Here is a 21,088-nt window from a genome sequence, read left to right on the forward strand (position 1 = left end):
CGTCCGCTGAAGCAATTGTTGGTGAAATTTCCAAGAATATAGAAGGGAATCCTCGTAAGGGGAATCCCCATACTAAAGAAGATGATGTTCAATCTGCATCATCAGCTTGTATTCCTGTTAATCCAATGAACACATTCGCGTCTGCTGTAAAGAACACAAAGGTGAGCTCAGGCTGGAGTGAAGATGAGGATGGATTTCGCTTTCAAAGAAGAAAACAACGCCGTCAGTCCAAATTTAAACAAGGAACCGGTGATGAGGGTATTGAACTTAAGGCTAGGCCTCCACCACCTTATAAACTATACCTGGGTAATATGGATAATGACACTAAAGCAACAGATGTGCAATCATACCTGAAAAGAGCCAAGAACATTACTGTCACCGTCAATGCTCTTGAAAGTAAACGAACAGACTGTGCCTCTTTCATGATACAATGTGAATTTAATGAAAAAGATATTGTTAATGATACTAATATCTGGCCATTAGGAGGTTTTATGAACCTAAATATAAGCAGGGTAATGAATGACTCACATAAAATTAACAAACTTAGGGTAGTCTCCCTTAACTGTAATTCTTTTAAATCTGCTCAAAAAGAAATTTATGATCTCTGTGATGTTCATGACATTGTATGTTTACAAGAGATTTGGTTGACAAATGATGAGCTACCCATGCTTAAAAATTTTCACCCTGATTTTGATTGTTTTAGTGTTTCCCCCATGGATTCGGCCTCATTACTTGTGGGACGGCCATATGGGGGTGTAGCGACACTATTTAGGAAAACATTACACGATGTTGTTAAACTTGTTGATCTTAAAGATAATAGGCTTGTCGCTATTGAGGTTGGCAAGGGTAGGGATAAAACCTTATTTGTTAACCTGTACTTACCCTATGAATGCGACGACAACTTTGGTGAATATTTACAATATTTAGGTAAAATCGAAAGTATTGTTGAAGAGTTTGACAATGACAAAGTAGTCCTTGTTGGTGATTTTAATTCTGATCCAAAGAAAAAATTCGGTAACGAATTGATTGATTTTTGGACTGAGTATAACTTGGTTATATCTGATTTGGAATACTTTGGTCATTACTCAGATACGTTTACTTATTTTAGTGATGCTCACAGTACCACAAGTTGGTTAGACCATGTTGTGAGCACTCATAGTTCCCATTCTCTGCTATGTAATTTTATAGTTAATTATGATTTTATGTGTTCTGATCACTTTCCTATTTCGTTTGACTATTTGGGCATTGATACTTGTGATCATTGTAATGACAAGGGTGAAAATATGCATGAATCCTCAAAAAATATTAAAGGGGGGTTCCGGGTTTAAAATGAATAGTAAAAAATGTAAAATATATTTGTTTGTCTCTTGAACGGTAAAAGTTTCAATTTATATAAGCGCCCAGTGAAGCAGAACGAAGGCTGTGAAATGAGGCCAGATTACAAGTGCAGCTACGGCAAAATCACACTGTGGTTACAGAATACGAAATTCGTGAAATGGTCAATCTTCCGACGACTCGTTATCAATAACCATATCAATTACTTTTGTAAAATTATACTTATCTGATGTAATTTTAGTCGGTCTTCCCATTTATAAAATCAATTTTCTATGAAAATCCATCAAAACAGTGAAAAATTAGATAAGTTTGCACTTTACGTTTGCCGATTTTCGCACTGACTTAGGGAAAGCCTTCAAAATCAATGAAGCGTAACGTATACATTCCTGCTGAGCGAGGAGAGCGAGACGACAATACACGTGCTCTCTCTGCCCATGCCTGGCATCGTCACGTGATAAGCAGATACAGTATACAATACCAAACTGGTCGGGTCGAGTATACCCCGTCTATATCACAACATGAACGATGTACAGTATTTGATTGAAGGTCGACTCAACCTACCGGAATGGTATAGATAATATAGCTCGAATGAGAGAGTTGGAATATTTGTAAACATAAGTACAGTATTGCTAATTTTAACAAGTGTAGCCTATAGTAAAAGGCCTGGTAGTATCAATTCGCATAGGGTCTACTACACTAGCTAGCTCAATTTTTAACTGGGCCGGATCGGCTAGGCTAGGCTAGGTCTCCTTCCTACTACCGGTCTACTTGCTTGATGCAGTATACGATTTTTTGGAGAGTAAACTAGGCCTACTTATTAGACCATACGTGCGGACGGCGATCGGACCTTGTTTTGCCTCAATATTTACAGCCGATTTTTGTAGAACATTTTAGGTTTAGATTGTTTAGGAGTTTGGTTGATAGGATGGGTTTGGAATCCACTGAGTTTTGTTATTTATGGGCCAATCGTTTAGTAATAGGCTAGAGGCCCATGAATGATGGCCATCGTGGCATGGAATCCCTAGTCAGAAATGGCTCTCACCCCGGCATGAATAAAATGATTTAGTCTAGGCCTAGCCTAGTACGTGAAGCCGATATACGATCTGTACTATTAATTTGAGGTATAAAAATAGTATAATTTATGACTCCGTAATCTGTACTAAATTTTGTATTTCATTAAATGTCAAATAAATATATGCTACTACTGTTATTATTACACTTTAGGCCTAGCTTCTTAGCAAATCTACAAAAAATGTATTTCACAATGATCGGGTGGTCGTCGTTTGACAGAGGAGAGAGAACACAACGTACAAGCTTGACGTCGCGAGTTTGGAATCCACTGATGACGTGATTTTGTGAATATCTCATGAATATTAATGAGCTTCCCTAAGCTGCTGAAAAACAGACTTTCCATGAATTTACCCTAAAATGTATATGAAATTTAATTTTTTTAATTTCTCGTTATTACTTCTTCATTCTGACATGTCTATATTGTTATAATATTTTTTATTTAATAAATAAACGATATTTAAAAGCAATTTTAAACCCAGAATCCCCCTTTAAAGTTAACTGGAATAATGTTAAGAGGGAGGATATAAACAATTTTAATGAGATAACTGAATCCTTACTTAGTAACCTTACTCTCAATTGCGATGGTTTACTTTGTAATGATTCCTCATGTAAAGATGAATGCCATTGCAATGATATTAGTGATTTATATGACAATATTATTGAGTGTCTGAAAGTCAGTTCTGAGTGGTGTTTTAAGTCGACTAAAAATCAAAAAGTCAATGTTGTCCCTGGGTGGAATAACCGAGTAGCTGGATTTCATAAACATGCCCGGGAAGCATTTTTGAAGTGGCGTGGGTTGGGTAAACCCAGATATGGCCACATCTATTAACACATGAAAATCACTAGATCTAATTTCAAAAATGCCCTCAGAAAGTGTAAATCCAACGAAGAAATGCTAAGGGCGGACTCGATGGCCAAGTCTTTTGACGATAAGGACTATAATAGTTTCTGGGGTAAGGTTAAGAAATCCAGCTATGCCAATTCCCAGTTTAACATTATTGGTAGTGCTAAGGGGGAAAATGACATTTGTGACCTATGGCGTCAACATTTCTCCGATTTATTTAATAGTATTGACTCATCTGAGCATAAGACTTTTGTTAATGAAACTCTTGAAAACTGTACAGACGGTGAAATTGATGTTTCACCCCATAATATTAAGCTATTAATTGACAAATTGCCCAATGCTAAAGCAGTGGGATATGATGGTCTATGCAATGAGTATTTCAAATTCGCTTCTGAGCGACTTAGTATTATTTTAAGTGTATGTTTTAAGGCTATGTTTGTTCACGGGTTTGTTCCAAGTAATCTCACAAAAGTCACGCTTGTTCCGGTAATTAAATCTAAATCAGGGAATATCACTGATAAAGGGAATTATCGGCCAATAGCTTTGGCATGTGTAGCTTCTAAACTTCTAGAGTCTGTAATGATACAACATTGTGGTAATTCACTGGACTCCCATGACAACCAGTTTGCCTTCAAATCTGGTCACTCAACCGAATTGTGTATATTTGCTCTTAAACAGATTATCGAGCATTACAACAATCATGGTAGCCCAGTTTATTGCTGTTTCTTGGACGCTAGCAAAGCCTTTGATAAAGTGAACCACTGGACACTTTTCAAGACCCTAATTGACAGGGGTACCCCTTCACCTGTAGTTAAGATACTGAGGTCATGGTATAGGAACCAGGAATTTGTTGTCAGGTGGGGGAAGTTCCGTTTCCGATTCTTTCACTGTTCGTAATGGGGTTCGCCAGAGAGGCGTTATGTCCCCTCTACTTTACAATGTGTACACTGATCCGTTAACTGTTGAACTGACTAAGTCAAAAGAAGGTTGTGAAATTAACAGTCTTAAACTGAATTGCCTAAGCTTTGCCGATGACTTGGTCCTTTTGGCTCCGTCAGTGACTGGCTTACAAAGCCTAGTTGGACTCTGTGAAGGTTTTGCTAGTGACCATGATATTACTTTTAATGAAACCAAATCCAAATGCTTGTTATTTTGCCCGAAAGTCCACATATTACCTTAAATGGGGCACCTCTAATCGTTGATAATTCAATAACCTATCTTGGTCATGTGATCAGTAATAACCTGAGTGATGAAAGTGACATCAAACGTCAATATCGATCTATTTGCATTAGGGCCAACTCTATAAATAGAAAGTTTGGAAAATGTTCTACTAAGACTAAATGTTATCTATTTAAGAGTTACTGTGTCAGCATGTACTGTTCAACCTTATGGTGTAGATATAATAAGAGCACTCTGAGATGATCACTGAATGTATGTTATAACAATGCCTTACGTTTGCTGCTGAAGCAGCCTAGACATTGTAGTGCAAGCATGATGTTTGTCTTAAATGACGTCCCATCCTTTGATGAGTTCATTAGAAAATCTGTTTTTAGTTTTAAAAATCGTGTGAACGCAAGTAGTAATTCCTTGATCATGGCCATTAATCGCCACGTTCTTAGTGTGTCAAGAATGCACATACAATGGAATGCTTTGTTGCATTGACTTTATATATTTACATATCTTTGTTTTTGTTCTATGAGCTGTTAGATTAAGATTTTTTTTTCTCTCTTTTGCTATGGATATAATATTATGTCACCATGATATTCCCAGGCCCGTAGCCAGGGGGGTTTTTGGGGTTCGGGCGAACCCCCCCCCCCCCCTTGAAAAACAAAGGCCCCACTTCCAAAATCGTGCAATTAATTATCAATTATATCAGATTTTTTAGTCATTTTACTTCTATTGACTATGTTTAAATCGATCGAATATACAGATTGTCCGATGTCAAAGTCACTGCTGAGCGTGAGATCGAGAGATTGTTGAGAGATGATGGTTATAAATATGACAGAAAAATGGACTGACCAATCGCGTGCTTCGGCCGGGCTTTTCGGAACGCACAAGATCACGTTCAGTTCAGTTCAATCTTTTTGGGGATTTTTATTTTTTTCCTGGAAATATTTTTCATTAAACCAAAGAATTTCACTGTGTAAACTTGAATAAAAATGGTGCTGAGTTAAATTGGTACGTGTACGTAGGCCTACTGTATATTTCGGTGTATAAGACGCACTTTTGACACGCAAAATTGACCTCTAAATGTTACCCTAATTAATTTAATTACCTAATAATATTTAAATTAATTAAAAATAGTGTACTACTCTGCAATGTAGGCCTAGCTAGTTACTCACTCCTGTCTAACCACAGTGTGGTAACAAGTTTATTGAATTTTTAGTTAAGGTAAATTGTCATCCTCGACTGTATTAATTAATATTACAGTACGCATTAGATATTCTACCCAGGCCTAGTAATACTCTCTGAACTCACGGGTGTGTATTCTAGCAGCATGCAACATCACAGCGCAACACATTTATGGAAGAGGCCATTAATTACGGTGGTGTCACATTTTAATTACACAATAACTATTTCCCTTGATCACATCTCTATGTCAACAATCACATAATTTTATAATCATGTAGGCAATAGTTTGTATGTCAAGCGATATCTAAAAGAGTGTGTTGTTATTGTGTTAAGTAGCTTCCCCTAATCTCATAGGTCGTGTTCGTACGGTGGTTAAAATAAGCGCTTAATTTCACCCATGTCTCGGGTTATAAATTGAGCGTTGTTCGTACTTGAAATATTTAACCGCTTAAATGCTTAATCGACGAATCACAAACCGGAAATTACGTTTTAAGGTCAGTTGTCTTTACAACCTACGACCCCATTTTCGCACGCTAGTTTCGTGTTGTATGTTTTTCACTCGCGATCTTTCTTTACAATAACAATTACTTGCTACCTTTTACACTGCTTATCCTTGCGACAAACCTTATGCCTCTTAACGCCGATAATCCTGCCCAAATATTCCTTCTCCTGACGACCATTATTTTACTCATTGACGAAGAATTTGAGCCCAATGTTACACGACGGAAACACCACCGACCAGCTAGGCCTACTAACTAAGCGGTCTACACCAACAAGGACAGCACCAGCTGACGATCGCTCTCGAAGCGTGTATGGAAGAGCTTCGTAGGAGAAATGACGGGTCTAGGCAGCGAACGTTTGTCAAAATTTGACACATTGCCTCTATCGGAGATTTATTATCCTCGAAGGCCGAGTATAATTGGATTATCGCTGAAATAACCTGCAAATTTGGTAAACATTTTGCCTCGAATTTTTTGTAGCCTGAGGCAAAAGTTAATTGGATCACGCGAACGGAAATCGGGAATAAGCTGGTATTTTCAACCCCTACGAACAGGCCCATAGTGTATATGGCCAACAGTGCTGGCCACCAGGCAAGGAGCACATGGTTAGTGCTCTCCTCTCCTCATATTGCTGTAATGCATGCATGGAAATAGGAAAGATTTTCATATAGGCCTACCCAACATGATATTCCTGGTTCATTATCAGCCCAAAAAAACTGAACATCATTTGGATTGATTTTATAATGGTCATACACACAATAAGAAGGTATATATTTAAATAATATGAAATTAAAGTTACTTAAATAGACATAGGCTAGCCATACCCACACAGTGCATCGTAACTGAAACAATATGGGGATTTCCCTTTTCAGTTCAGTTGAAGTAGAGACTGATTACGATGTAATAAAGGCAATCAAACAAAATTATATCATTTGATTCTAATAAATATGTCTCAAATATCGTTGTTTTATTATTAAAATACCATTGTTTTGATTGTAAAATGTTTAAATTTCGGCCTAGAAATAAGTGCGTCTTATGCATCGACTACATAAAAAATACTAATATTTCAGTCTCCGTTTTATGGGTGCGCCTTATACACAGGTGCGACTTGTACACCGAAATATACGGTACTATTTGTTTTTTATGTTTATAGGATAAGAAATTATTTAAGGGCCTAATATAATATACTTTTTTGCAACAATAAAGCTGTATTTCATGATCAGTACTACTAACTTCCATAATACTGTACTATATAATTTCTCTGCATAACTCAGATTCTAGTAGGTAAAAAATGTCTCTGTAAGCTTATTAAAACAACCGAAATTGCTCTGAGAGCCAAAGCTTCCAGGGGCCTTCGCCCCCTGGACCCCGACCCCTTGGCCCCCCAGCCTACAGTTGCTCGCTGCGCTCGCTAAATACTTGGTGTCAAGAAAATCCCCCTCTGATGCATTCTGGCTACGGGCCTGTATTCCGAAATAAAAAGATAAATGAATACGTCCAAACACTACATATTACGGATCTCTAGAACGAAAGTAACATCAGATCACCGAAGTTAAATTTAGATAAAGTTCTCATACAATACATTCTGGGATTTAATTTTTTGCTGATGAAGTCTATATGGTCTCCTCAACTTAGTTTATCATTGAAAACAATTCCTAGATACTTGTACTGGTCAACAATTTCAATTTCTTTACCTATGATAGTGATTGGTTGAAAATTAAATTTATGTTTAGTCTTAAAATCAATGATCATCTCCTTTGTTTTTGATGCATTTATTTGGAGATAATTATCGTCACAAAATTTAACAAATCTTTGTATTTCGCTACGATAATTTTCATCATTGTTTGAAACTATGAGACCAATAGTACTACTGTCATCAGCGAATTTAACAACGGGGCAAAGCTCATCATTTAAAGATCTGTAATCGGCCGTATACAAGGAATATAATTTAGGTGCGTTGACAGTTCCCCGAGGAACACCGGTGTCAGAGGTTACAATTTCTGACTTATCACCATTAATATTAACAAATTGTTTTCTATCACAAATGAAATTTAAGACTAAACGAACAATCGGACGGGGAAACTCCATATTCAACATTTTGTCTGCAAGGATATGGGGTTGTATGGTATTAAACGCAGACTGAAAATCAAAATACATAATACGTGCCGAGTGGCCTTTCTTTACATTATCAAGATGTGAATACAATTTATGTAATTTAAAAAGTATCGCATCACTGGTACTACGGAGTGATCGGTAAGCAAATTGCAACGGGTCTAATACTTTTTCAGCAGAAGGTTTCATCATTTTTAAAATAATACGTTCCAATGTTTTCATCGCGACAGACGTGAGTGCGACGGGTCTCAAATCATTCATGCTATTAATCTTAGGTTTCTTAGGTACCGGTATTATGCATAAAAGTTTCCAAATATCCGGGAACGCAAGAAAGACGCATATTAAAAATAAATGTAAATATACCATTAAGATGAGGAGAGCAGACCTTAAGTACTCGTGGTGGGATTCTATCCGGCCCAGCAGCCTTCGATGAATTGAGTTTCATGAATTCGTTATGTACATCAGAAATGCTTATTAGTTATCCGCTTAGTAGCGGATAACTCCTTGTGATTGTAGTGGATCATTTTTTTTTTTTTTTTCCTGTATTATTCTTATTTCTTTCCCGTTTTTTCAAAATGTGTAAACATAACATTTCATGACTTTGACAACATGTGGGCATTTACGTGAAGTTGTGCACCTCCTATTTTGAATGACGTCAGAGTTGCGCAACGTGACTTACGCGCGATTTTATGATTTTTAATGATTGATCATAGCTTAAAAACCAAGCGTAATTTTTTTTTTACCCTTTATGAAAATTTAAGTCAAATAAAGCTCAAACTTTTAGTGCACTAAAAATGGCATGTTTTACAAAAAGTTACGCGCACACGCACATTTAAAATTTAAAATTGCAAAAAAACAATTTCTAATAAACTTTCTACGCGTTTCATGTCATTTTAAGCATGTCAAAAATTCCCATGCGCGTGCAAAGAGTTAAAAAAATCATTTTTTCAAGCCTTTTCTAGTAATTTTACCAACTTTTAAACAATTTCGACTTAAAGTTACGTCATACGAGCACGTCGAATTGGACAATTTGCGCACGTTTTTGATGAAAAAGTACAAAAATTTGTCAAAATTATGCCTTTTTTTAAACAGTCGTAATTTCTAAACTACACGGTCAACTTTTTGTGAATGACATATTCCGGAAGTTGATGAGTTGTAGATATCGGATCATGTATTAATATGGCAAACCGGACATTTTAACGTCATCGTATAGCCACGCGAATATAAAATTGAGGATTTTTGTATCTTTCGTCATAGCTCATCACATTTAATAGAGCGCATCTCCACTTATCCATTTTCCATTTTCACCCCGATTTTGATATTGTCTAGGTCAATCAACTATCTTTCGCATGAGTTAAAAATATTTTAATTATTATGACGTCATCATGCCTAAAAATCTAAATTACATGTGGCATTAATTTCATCTTTACAGAAAATTTTAATCTGTTATAGCTCGTAAGAATAAAATGTGATAATCACGATTAAAACGTTTTCTGGAAGCTATTGGATTGTAGATACAAAATCATGTAAAAATTTGGCAAATCGGATGTTGTGACGTCATCATATGGCCAGTTAAATAAAAAAAGTCGTATTTTCATATTTTGCGTCATAGTTCATTACATTTAAAAGAGCGCGCATTAATATTTTACGTATTAAAATTTCTTCTACACGTTAATATGTTGTTGCTGAGATAAATTCTTTCCGAAATTGCTATATCAGTGTTTCATTTTCATACCGTCACCATGTTAAAAATTGGAATAAATGACGGGACCCGTAATTTCGCCTATCCTACACTGTATTAATATGTATACAGATTATACTATGTATACTGTAGATAGTATATGACACAAAATATACAGCATTTAGCACTAACAACATATTATACTCTTCAGTTCATGTCAATATGCCATAATCTTTTTATGTGTCCAATGTATGACGTGCATGTGGCGTTTGTCGTGCGGATAACTAACTCGTCAAAGTGACGAGTTTCATGTCTAGTTTTTTTTCTGTATTCTTCTTTCTTTCTGTCATTTTTGTGTCTCGCGTGAGATAAAAATATTTTAATTTTTTTGACGTCATCATGCCTAAAAATTTAAATCACGTGTGGCATCAATTTCATCTTTACAGTAAATTTTAATCTGTTATAGCTCGTAAGAATAAAATGTGATAATCACGATTAAAACTTTTTCTGGAAGCTATTCGATTGTAGATACGAAATTATGTAAAAATGTTGCCAATCGGATGTTGTGACGTCATCATATGGCCAGTTAAATAAAAAAGGTCGTATTTTCATCTTTTGCGTCATAATTCATAACATTTAAAAGAGCGCGCATCAATATTTCACGTATTCAAATTTCTTCTACACGCTAATACGTTGTTGCTGAGATAATTTCCTTTCGGAATTGCTACCTTCGCGTTTCATTTTAAAACCGTCAACATGTTAAAAATTGCAATAAATAGCGGGTCCCGTAATTTCACCTATTCTACACTGTATGTCACTGTATGTGATATGGATACAGATTAGACTGTGTATACTATATATGAATTTAAATAATATAATAAAATTCAGCAATAACAACATATCATATTCTTCAGTTCAGGTCATAATGCCAACGTGAACACTTCCTTTTGTCCTCAACCTATCCCCTTATTGTTAATGTTGCACCACTTGCGCGGCGGATAACCAAACTCGTCAAAGTGACGAGTTACATGTCTAGTTCTTCTTTCTTTCTCGCTATTTTTGTGTAGAGCGTTTCTCTAAAATGTGTAAACATAACATTTTATAACTTTGACAACCTGTGGGCATTTACGTGAAGTTGTGCACCTCCTATTTTTGAATTACGTCAGAGTTGCGCAACGTGACTTACGCGCGATTTTATGATTTTTTATGATTGATCATAGATTAAAAACTAAAAGTGATTTTTAATTGACACTTTGTGAAAGTTTAATTTATATCATGCGCTAACTTTCTGTTGGAAAAAAATTGCGTGTTTTACAAAAAGTTACGCGTGCACGTGCATTTAAAATTTCAAAATGCGCAAAATTAATTTCTAATCAACTTTCTACGTGTTTCATGTCATTTTAAGCATGTCAAAAATTCCCACGCGTGCGCAAATTTTTACGTGTGCGGTGCGCACGTAGCATTAAAAACATATTTTTTTTGCTTGATTTATGTTTTTCCAGCCTTTTTCTAGTAATTTTACCAACTTTTAAACAATTTCGATTTAAAGTTACGTCATACGAGCACGTCGAATTGGACAATTTGCGCGCGTTTTTGATGAAAAAGTTCAAACATTTGTCAAAATTATGCCTTTTTTTAAACAGTCGTAATTTCTAAACTACACGGTCAACTTTTTGTGGATGACATATTCTGGAAGTTGATGAGTTGTAGATCGGATCATGTATTAATATGGCTAACCGGACATTGTGACGTCATTGTATTAGGCATGTTTAGGCATGACGTCGTCAAAAAAATTAAAATATTTTTATTTCATGCGAAAGATAGTTGATTGATTGATTATTTGATGCTCAACATTAAAATAACAAACAGACAAAAGACAAAATAACGAGCATCAGGAACACCCATTAGGCCAGAAAAACCAGCCCATTTCCAATGGGGTCCAAATTGCACATAACAAGAAAAATACAACATTTATACAAAATATATATATATATATATATACATTAAAATAAAGCCCATTAAAACAGACAAATTAAAAGAGAAAGCAAACAAGCAATGAGAAAAATTGCACGTTATCAAGACCATTATTGACCATTGATTGACCTAGACAATATCAAAATCGGGGAGAAAATGGAAAACGGATAAGTGGATATGCGCTCTATTAAATGTGATGCTCTTCTGAAGCCTCCGAATTTTAGTGAAGAACCGTTACATACGTTGTTTGGTTTATTTCATCAAAAAGTAGTATGCCTTGAAATATAATGCATCGTTATGTTTTTGTTTTTCTTTTAAATAATTGAGGGCAGCAAAATGCCGTGTGCAAATTGTTGGCGAATTGTGACAAAACTTGTGATGAATGTTTGGTATGAGGTTTTTATTCGCTGGCTTGTGCAAACGTGTGTGCAAGCGCGGGTCATTCAAACCGATACGAAAGGGATTGCCTTATGTTTCGTGACGTTTATAAGCGTTTGATAGTAAAATAAATGTTAACACTTTGACTGCCAAACACGAAGATCTTCGTGTTTGGAAAAACAATGATTGACTGCCAAACACGAAGACCTTCGTGTTTTGCGTTTTTTTACGAAATCCGGTAGATAGGTTAATTATTGGTATATACTATAAATATGGACACTATATTCGGTCTGGACTGTAAATATTTTACTTTTTGAAATTAACTAATCTGGTTACGAACGATTGTCAAAATGGTACCCGTCAAAATAACATACACCGCGCATCCCAGTAGCGCGTACAGCGATGGTTTGGCGCATTGTGTATCGGTCGCGCGCTAGCTATGCCGCCAAAGCTTTACATAGGTTTTGCGGATTGGCATGTTTGTTCTCTCTGAATAAAAAATAATGGATTCATTTTCAATATGAAGTCTTTAATTTTATTATTGCATGTATACCCTAATTGTTTTGGTGTTTCACTGTCAGTGGCCGAGTTTAACGCAACAAACTTGTTTAGAAATGGTATGAACATTATCATCAGTTTACTAGCTAGGCTAGTACGTAGTACTAACTAGGCTAGCCTAGGCCTAGTCGTAAAACGGATCCGGACCAACTTTAGGCCTAGTTAACTAGGCCTGGTGTCTTTACTATGTTGATTTTGGCGAAACATTGATGTAAGATTTATGATTTATAAAATGTAATACATTTTTCGATAGTGATAACTTGTTTTTATAGGCCTTTTTACTACAGGGACATGTCCTCAAAGCTATAGAACCGGATTTTTTTAATTTCAAACCGGATGCAGCCATATCATTATCACGTTTTGAAGATGGTACCGTATAGCCGTATTTGGTAGCGAGGTTATTGATGTGTATGTGACGTTACATCCGGTCTTATGACGTCATTACAGCTTCTTTTGCTGTACCCCGAGTATCGCACATTTGAACTTGTTTAAACTTTATTACTGAAGAGAAAAATAAAGAATAAATAAGCATACGTCTATTTTGTGTTTATTTTAATTATTTAGTTTAATATACCCTTTGCCATAATACATGAAACCAACAACATACATTCATTCTGTTTTTCTGTGACACTACTCATGTGGGGTAATTGAAGACGAAAAACACATGTTTTTTTAATGCATACGAAATAACGAAATATAGATAACATTTTTTTAAATATTGACAATAGCAGAAGCTCTTTTAGAGAACTTCTTTTAGGGTCTGATTGTGTATACAAAAATGACTTGAATTCAATTGCTGTCTTCTTAATATATAACATTAAGATTTTAACTGAATTAAACAAACCAGTGTGTAAAAACTCTTGGATTCTATTTAAGTCTATTGGTAAAGATCAACAAACTAACACTCATATAATGTTAAGAGTTACCTAATTAATTTTTATGAATATAAATTATATCTTGTATGATGTATTTGTTTTGTTGTTGTTTTATATCTTTGTATCTTTTTTTTTTTTTTTTTTATTCAGTATATTACACAGAGGCGCCTTACAAGATGGAACCACCTTAGCTTCAAGGCGCCTCAGATTAACAAATACAACATTTTAAAACAACTAACAGAAACATCAATTAAATCTTCCAGAATTAACAAGAAATTGTTGTACATAATAAAATAATAAAGCATTTTCACAATTCGAAAGAAGATCGGAACCAAAAATAAAAATTTCACTTAAAAATGTAAAATTAAATGTTAAAGTTAAATGTTAAAGAAAAATCCTTGGCTAAGATATCCTCAATAATTGAGTTAGCGCTTACAAGTAGAATATCTCTTTGTGTATTATAATTAGGGCAGTAACATAAGAAATGAAGCGGATTCTCAACATTAAAGCCACAAGTACAATTTATCTTTGTATCTACGAGATGTATAATGTGAACAAATATAAGAAACACATGAAACAGGAGGATAATATTGGAAACAATATGTGAAAAACTCAAATTTACAAAAATTATAAAATTTTTGTTTTGTTTTTTAGCAGAATAATACAAAGAAAAAAAGTAAGAAATTCACAGGAAAAAAAAGGAGAAAACAATATAATTAAAGAAAGAACATATGAAGACAGATATTACTGATTATTTGTAATGTATTTAATAATGAATGATAAAATAAAGGTGGTGGTTCACAAAAAAAAACCTTTCATCACAAATTGCACACGGAACAATATTTAATGAATCTTTTAACCTGACTAATAATTACCATAAAATAGTTTAGAGATGCCATTGTCCAATTCCTCCATTAATGACTTTACATCAGGATCATCTAGCATATGTTCAGCACATTCATGTATAAGACATTCAAGAGCTTCACCGGTTAGAATTCGTGCCATGACGTTTCTGTGTATCAAGATAAAAATATATTTTTTTTGGTTGTGTAAAAATACAAAAAATGCTACATAGTTACATAAAAATGGGTGTGACTGCAATGACATTATTATGTTTTTTTCAGTGTGTTCCTTCCTATACACAATAGGGAGAAAAAGTGTGACGTCACGTTTCCTGGCTACCGACTGCGCTGGGGACAAACAAAGTTTGGTCAGCCATCTTGTCCTATTCGTTTTTACATAATTTAGAGTTTATCATCTTTATTTTACTATGTATACTACTGTTGAATATTTTGCTGATAATCGTAAGTTCACTTTTAGTTTATAATCGCAATGTTCGAAAAATAGCATTTTAAATGTCGTGTTACATCACGACACCAGTGGTAGCCGTGTGTGGTCGTTCTTAACCGGCATATAGCAGCGACATTTTGCCGATTAATTTGACCCATATTTGGCCTAGCTTATGCATCAAAACTAGTAAAATTCAACATTTTACCTACCATATTAAAAACTCAAACTTTAATAAGCAATACATTATAAATAAATAAATAGTAAACTGAAAGTTAGAAATGTATATTGATTTGCACATTTCCACAAACAAACGCAGAAATACTGCTAGTATAAACTTGTTGCCAAAGAAAGAGGCCTAAAAAGTGCTTGTAACACGTTTTTTTACGAAATACGGTAGATAGGTTAATTATTGGTAATACTATAAATATGGACATTATATTCGGTCTGGACCGTCAATATTTTACTATTTGAAAGTAACTAATCTGGTTACGAACTGTCAAAATGGTACCTGTCGAAATAACATACACCGCGCATCACAGTAGCGCGATGGCTTGGCGCATTGTTTATCGGTCGCGCGCTAGTTATGCCGCCAAAGCATTACAAAGGTTTTTGTGGATTGGCATGTTTGTTGTTTTCTGAATAAAAAATAATGGAGTCATTTTCATTATGAAGTCTTTAATTTTTTTATTGTATGTATACCCTAATTGTATTGGTGTTTCACTGTAAGTGACCGGGTTTCACGCAAAAAACTTGTTTAGAAATGGTATGGATATTATCATCAGTTTACTAGGCTAGTAGTACAGGCTAGCCTATGCCTAGGCCTAATCGTAAAATGGTTCCGGACCAACTTTAGACTGATTAACTAGGCCTGGTGTCATTACTATGTGGATTTTGGCGAAACATTGATATAAGATTTATGATTTATAAAATGTAACACATTTTTCAATAGTGATAACTTGTTTTTATAGGCCTATAGGTGCCGTGTAAGTAACTTTTTCGTTAGTTTGGTGATCTCACTGGGCGATATTTTCATATTGTGATGTCTTGCACAAAATCGCGAATATCTCGACTTTCTTGCGCGAAACTACGAAAAACTAAAAAAGTGGGCTACTTTTATTTTACTATTACGATTTACATATTGCGATTTGAAAATCGTTCTTGGTACCATTGTAAAGCTAAAATCTTTATGATTATTTTAGTCTAAATTACATATAAATCAGATCACATACATAGTTTCAATCAGCTTTAATAAAAACATCAAATTGGGCTAAAAACGCTGGCGGTGGCAGTTTCTAACTGGAAAAATCTCTGGCAGTCAAAGTGTTAATAATCATTCAGACGCAATCTACAATAGATGCAGATATATTCCGATTTCAAATTTTTACCTTAAAATTAGTGCAATAAACCTAGGCTCCCTGAGTGAGTTTCAAAGCAGAGTTTCGGCTTTGCGCGCAGGGGCCTTCAGTGTGACCAACTACTCAAATTTACTGGCAGAGGATTTGTTTACATGGAGCCTAGAAACTTTGGGTCTACATCTTGAAGCCTCAAAAGGATATAGAAAGACTTTCTTTTATACCACTACAAAATATAGTGGAAGAAGTGTCCCGTATTACTCAAATGTTTGGAAATTTGGAGATTTGGATCATCTAATATTGTGCCAATTTATAAAGGAGGATCAAAATCCAGTATAAACAATTACAGACTCCCGACTATCTCTAAAGTCCTTGAACAATTTGTTTTTAACCATGTTTGGACTCATGTCTCGGTAGCTCTTAACCTTTTCCAACATGGCTTCATGCCTAATAGATCATGCGAGACCAATCTTGCAAGCCTGATGGAAACTGCTTATAAAGCCGTCGATGACAAGAAACAATGCGACAACCATTTATACTGATTTTATCAAAGCTTTCGATTCTGTTACCCATAATCATCTTCTTTTAAAATTAAACCATTTTGGAATTTCAAGTAATTTACTTTCCTGGTTTTCTAGTTATGTTGACAACAGACAGCAACGAGTTGTCATTAACGGTATTTTATCTGAATTGCTTTCTGTTAAATCGAGAGTGTCCCAAGGATCTATATTGGGCTCTGTACTTTTTAATTTATACGTTAATGACATTCCTACCATCTTTAAATCATCACATTGTTTAATGTATGCTGATGATCTTAAAATTTATAAACAATTAGTTCCAGAGAGGATTCAAGTCTTCACCGATTGTGTGAATGGTCACAGAAGTGGGGATTGGAACTCAACTCCGGAAAGTGTAAAATTTTAAGTACCCTTATCCTTAAGAAAGCTCCTATTATTTTTTATTATACCATTACTGATAATTTCATTGAAAGATTTCGGGGTTTATGTTGACTCTAAACCGTTAAAAGTGCTAACGGTATGTTGTGACTCATGTGTAAGGATCTTCACGCTCAAACCAAAATTTTTCTTTATCAGACGCTAATTCGACCTTCTCTTGATTTCGGTTCTGTTATTTATAATTCAATTAGTGTGGTTCATGTCAATCGTATTGAATGGTTCCATCATTGTTTCATGCGGTTTGTCTCATATAAGCAAACTTAGCAAATTAATTCGGTTAAATGTTTATCACCTAAATTACGTCAAGCTTATTTTAAATTTCTATATAATTCTATACATAGTAATTTTGATAGGTGATCTTTTAGAATAAAATGATCACCTATTGTTATTGTATGAAATCTTTATTGGTTATCCGCAACAAAGTTGCTGGATAACCCTTGTGATTGTACGAAATCATCTTTTTCTTATCTTCTTTCTTTCTTTATCATTTTTGTGTAACGGTTTTCTCTAAAACTTGTAAACATAACATTTTGTTAACTATCTTAACATATTGTCATTTATGTAACGGCGTCAAGCGAAGCTTTTCATGACATTTACAATTGCGCAAGATGACTTACGAGCGATTTAACGATTTTCTCGTATTTAACATAGGTCGAAAACCAAATAACATTTCAAATTGACACTTTGCAAAAGTTTAATTTATATCATGCGCTAACTTTCTGTAGAAAAAAAATTGCGTGTTTTACACAAAGTTAGTCGTGCACACGCATTTAAAATTTCAAAATGGGCAGAATTAATTTCTAATCAACTTTCTACGTGTTTCATGTCGTTTTAAGCGGTGCGGTGCGCACGTAGCATTAAAAACATATTTTGTTTGCGTGATTTATGTTTTTCCAGCCTTTTCTAGTAATTTTACCAAGTTTTAAACAATTTCAACTTAAAGTTACATCATACGAGCACATTTTTTGATGAAAAAGTTCAAAAATTCATCAAAATTATTCCTTTTTTTAAACAGTCTTAATTTCTAAACTAGAAGGTCAACTTTTTTAGATGACATATTCTGGAAGGAAGTTGACGAGTTGTAGATATCGGATCATGTATTAATATGGCTAACCGGCCATTGTGACGTCATCGTATGGCCACACGAATATAAAATTTAGGATTTTTGTATTTTTCGTCATAGCTCACCACATTTAATAGAGCGCATCTCCACTTATCCGTATTCCATTTTCACCTCAATTTTGATATTATCTAGGTCAATCAACTATTTTTCGCATGAGTTAAAAATATTTTAATTTTTATGACGTCATCATGCCTAAAAATTTAAATTACGTGTGGCATTAATTTCATCTTTACAATAAATTTTAATCTGCTCGTACGAAAAAAATGTGATAATATTAAAACGTTTTCTGGAAGCTATTGGATTGTAGATACGAAATCATATGAAAATTTTGCCAATCGGATGTTGTGACGTCATCATATGGCCAGTTAAATAAAAAGACGTATTTTCATCTTTTGCGTCATAATTCATTACATTTAAAAGAGCGTGCATCAATATTTCACGTATTCAAATTTCTTCTACACGTTAATATGTTGTTGCTAAGATAATTTCCTTCCGAAATTGCAACCTTCACGTTTCATTTTAAAACCGTCAACATGTTAAAAATTGCAATAAATGATAAAAATGATCACCTATAGGGTGCAGAATAAATCCATGAGTTACTTCTACTATGTCTAACATCTACCAACTTCAAGTGGTGTGATCAATACTTTGAACAAACTGAAGGCACGGCTATGGGATCTCCTTTATCCCCGGTCATTGCCAACATCTTTCCGGAGGATCCCGAACACCTAGCACTTTACTCCGCCAACAAGCGACCAGACTTTGGCTTTGATATATAGACGACACTTTTATCTGGCAGCTGGCAGATAGTTTTCTAATACACCTTATTACCTCTCAACATCGAAACATTGCATTCACCATGGAAGAGGAAAACAACCACAGTTTACCCTTTCTTGACGTATTTGTCACAAAGGAACCCAAGGGCACTCTGTTCCACAAAGTATATCGCAAACCCACCCACACGGACAGAATATCTACATAAGCGATCCTTCCTCTATGGGTGTCTAGAAAACTCAGATCTCAGATATATCTGACTTTTCTAGATCTAGAAAACTAAGATATCAATATCTGACTTTTCTAGTTCCAAAATAGAACTAGAAAACTCAGATCATCATTTGATTGGTTGGTAGGTCATTTGGATCGTTCCATTATTAATCAGCGGGTAGGTCATTTATTTATTTATTTATTTATTTCGTTTTCTTTTAGTAGGGTAGCCCTCTCAGTAATAAAATAAAACTGCTCTTCCGAGGGGCCCTACGGCACATTTAAACAAAATTTGAAAACAACTTAAACTAAACTTAAACTAAAACTTAAACTAAAACTAAACTTCAATGCATGTTCTCATTATTATTATACTTTTATACCATATTTAAATATATTTCACTGGAACCATCCTAGACCACCGGCAACAATAAATGAATCTTAACAAGTGATTTAAAACGGTTATAATTGTTTTGTTTTCTTAATTCATAAGGTAGGCCATTCCAGAGTGAACTTCCATAATAAACAAAACTACGTTTGTATATTTCGAGGTTACATCTGGGCAAATACAACAGATTATTTTCATAGTTTCTGGTTTGAATATTGTGTACACTACTAATATATTGCAAACATCACATAAGTATGAAGGTACAGATTCTTGTAAACATCTAAATATTGTACAAATTGTATGATATTCAATTCTTGTCCTAATTGTTAGCCAACCTAAATCATAATGCATTTGTCTAACAGGAGTTCGAATATCAGCACCTAGTATTAATCGTGCAGCTCTATTTTGTACCCTTTGCAATTTTAAAATATGGGCGTTTGAACCAGTACCCCAGACTGTTGAACAATAGTCAATATGTGATAAAAATAGAGCATTGTATAATCTTTTAATAATTTTAGGAGATGTAAAACTTTTCAATCTATAAAATAGATGTAGAATTTTTGATAGTTTTGCACATATAGAATCAATATGTACTTTCCATGAGAGTTGTTCATCAAATGTAAGTCCCAAATATTTAAACGTTTCAACTTTCTCAATCGGAATGTTATCAAAAATTACTGTTTCATCTGTTGTTTTATTAACACGTGCATGAGTACCAAAAAGCATGTATTTGGTTTTATCAATGTTTAGAGTTAATTTATGTTTATCTAACCATTGTTTTACATTTTCCAACTGTTCAGTTAAAACTGTTGTAAGCTCTTCATTTGATTTACATGCATAAAAAAGCGCAGTGTCGTCTGCATAGAGGACTGTTTTACAAATCCCATCAACACTATCATGTAAGTCATTTATGTATAAAATAAACAACAAAGGGCCAAGAATTGAGCCTTGTGGTACCCCATAGTTGACATTTAAAATTTCAGATTTTTTTCCATTAAAATTAACAAATTGTTTGCGATTTTTTAAATAATTACTGAACCATGCAAGCTCAGTGTTTATCATTCCAAAGGTGCATAATTTACGTAATAAAATATCGTGGTCTACCGTATCAAACGCCTTTTTTAGGTCAAGAAAAATTGCTCCAGTTACCAAGCCATTATCAATATTTTTATATATATAATTGCATACATCTATCAGTGTAGTAGAAGTTGAATGTAACGACCTAAAACCAGATTGATTTTTACATAATAAATTAAACAAATTTATATGATTCATAACTTGATTATGGATGCATCTTTCAAAAACTTTCATAACAATA

General features: G+C 34.4%; 1 protein-coding gene across 3 annotated transcripts in view; it reads right to left on the reverse strand.

The window, feature by feature from the left end:
- The window catches only part of LOC140040727 (histone-lysine N-methyltransferase SETDB1-like), a 373,841-nt gene that overhangs the window by 343,248 nt on the left and 9,505 nt on the right, over positions 1–21,088 (reverse strand). For all 3 annotated transcript variants that reach the window (XM_072086876.1, XM_072086874.1, XM_072086877.1), the window contains exon 2: positions 14,556–14,692. In XM_072086876.1, coding sequence (XP_071942977.1) covers positions 14,556–14,685 — 130 coding nt within the window. In that variant the 5' untranslated portion in view covers positions 14,686–14,692. The remainder of the gene's footprint in view (positions 1–14,555; positions 14,693–21,088) is intronic.

The sequence above is a fragment of the Antedon mediterranea genome, chromosome 2, assembly GCF_964355755.1.
Source record: "Antedon mediterranea chromosome 2, ecAntMedi1.1, whole genome shotgun sequence".
Lineage (NCBI taxonomy): Eukaryota > Metazoa > Echinodermata > Crinoidea > Comatulida > Antedonidae > Antedon > Antedon mediterranea.